The sequence below is a fragment of the Mus musculus genome, chromosome 2 (genome assembly GCF_000001635.26).
Source record: "Mus musculus strain C57BL/6J chromosome 2, GRCm38.p6 C57BL/6J".
Classification (NCBI taxonomy): domain Eukaryota; kingdom Metazoa; phylum Chordata; class Mammalia; order Rodentia; family Muridae; genus Mus; species Mus musculus.
The window spans coordinates 89720405-89722405 of NC_000068.7; the positions used below are offsets into that span (position 1 = coordinate 89720405).

General features: G+C 34.7%; 1 protein-coding gene across 1 annotated transcript; it reads right to left on the reverse strand.

Moving 5' to 3' along the window:
- Positions 1-760: 760 nt before the first annotated feature.
- Olfr1252 (olfactory receptor 1252) lies at positions 761-1705 on the reverse strand. The gene has a single exon (NM_207568.1). It carries the CDS (start codon positions 1703-1705, stop codon positions 761-763), a length of 945 nt encoding a protein of 314 aa, NP_997451.1.
- Positions 1706-2001: the final 296 nt, after the last annotated feature.

Genomic DNA, 2001 nt, shown 5'->3' on the forward strand with positions numbered 1-2001 from the left:
TTTCTATTGCTGTAATAAAACACCAAAACTAAAACAACTTGATGAGGAAAGTGTTTATTTTGTCTTACAGTTGTAGTCTATCATGAATCAAGTCAGGACTCAAATCTGAAACAAGAATCTGGAGTCAGTGGTGTAACTAAAAAACCATTCAGGGACTTTGCTTAGTAGCTTTCTCTCTATTAGTTAATAATTTTGCTTTCTTAAATACTATTTTACTTAAATACTATCTTTCTTAAATACCATGCGTGGTATTTTCACACTAGACTATCACCCAGATGTGCATATATTTCTAAACAAAATATGATATATTTTAAATATCAATTATTTTCTTGAAAAATATTAAACATTATGTGAACTTTCATAAAAATTATAGGTTTTTTGTTCATTAAAATTAATGGCAATAGTGAAACAAAACTCACAAACAAGGTATCTTCTGATATATGAAAAATAATTAGTTCACAGAACTATAAAAAAGAACCCACCAATTAAAATATATTAGAAGGGAAATTTATTGGAAAGTGGACAAAAAGCAAAAATATCATATAGGTTAAAAGAAGTGGCATGATCAAGAATGATGAAGATATGATCAACTTCAGTAGTAAGAGACAAAACCAGAAATGTAGTGAATGCCAGGCTTATATCCACTGCATTCACAAAATAACAAACCTCTTACAAAGTCAACTGTTAGTACACATGTAAAACACTGAGGTTGAACTGCCAAAATTTAATATTGGATGCCATGTTAACAATAATAACACATTCAGTGATGAGAATCTCTTTTTATATCTTTTGTGAATATTTTACTCCACAGCTTTGCCATACAAATTTTAATCTCCATGTTTCTCAAGGTATATATTAAAGGGTTCAACATGGGAGTAAAAATTGTATAAAACACAGTAATATATTTATCAATTGGAAAGTTGGAGACAGGTCTAACATACATGAAAATACAGGGAACAAAAAAGCAGACAACCACCATGATGTGGGAGCTGCAGGTAGACAGGGCTTTGCGCCTCCCTTCCTGACTGTGAGTCTTAAGAGAATTTAAAATAATTCCATAAGAGACAAGGAGGAGGACAAAGACCACTATAGACATTGCTCCATTATTGCCAACTACAGTGAGTCCAAGGAAGTAGGTGTCAGTACATGCAAGTCCTAGCAATGGGTACATGTCACATCCAAAGTGGTCAATGACATTGGGTCCACAAAAAGGAAGTATATACACAGAGATAACTTGAAGCAGAGCATGTGCAAATCCTCCAGCCCAGGACACCACCAATAAGAGAATGCAAACCTGCCGATTCATTATGGTCAAATAGTGCAGTGGCTTACAGATGGCCACATAGCGATCATAGGCCATCACCACCAAAATGAAGACCTCAGAACCACCAAATAAGTGCTCCACAAAAAGCTGAACCAGACAAGCTGTGAAGGAGATGGTCTTCTTATCACAAAGTAAATCTGTAAGCAACTTGGGCAAGATGGCAGTAGAATAAACAGCATCCATGAGTGAAAGAAAGGCAAGGAAAAAGTACATTGGGGATCCCAAGGAGGGGCTGGCAATCACTGTCCCCACAATGAGCAGGTTGCCCACTATTGTCACAATGTAGATGAGTAAAAACATGACAAACAATGCTTTTTGCCCAGCAGGATCCTGAGTGAGACCAAGGAGGATAAACTCTGTAACATTGTTTTTCTGTCCCATTTACTCTTCAAGGAGGATTTTATTAGTGGTAACAGCTCAAGATAACAGTACTTAACCTTAATTGTGACCAAAACCTAGACTTCCATTCTGCCAAAAAAATTCATCTTCATGAACATCTTCAATTCAACCCCAGAAGTTTTCAGAAACCATCTGTTTTGTTCATCTTGAAGTATTTCCATAGTTCTGTCTAATAATTTTGTGGATATTAGAGTTTTTTTCAAAACATTTTTTATATACAGAAGTGCAAAAGTATCATTCTCATTCATACTTTTAAAACTGATTATTAAAAGAAAATT

Coding starts and splice junctions, on each gene's coding strand:
- Olfr1252 (NM_207568.1), bottom strand. CDS start 1,705: ATGGGACAGAAAAACAATGTTACAGAGTTTATCCTCCTTGGTCTCACT.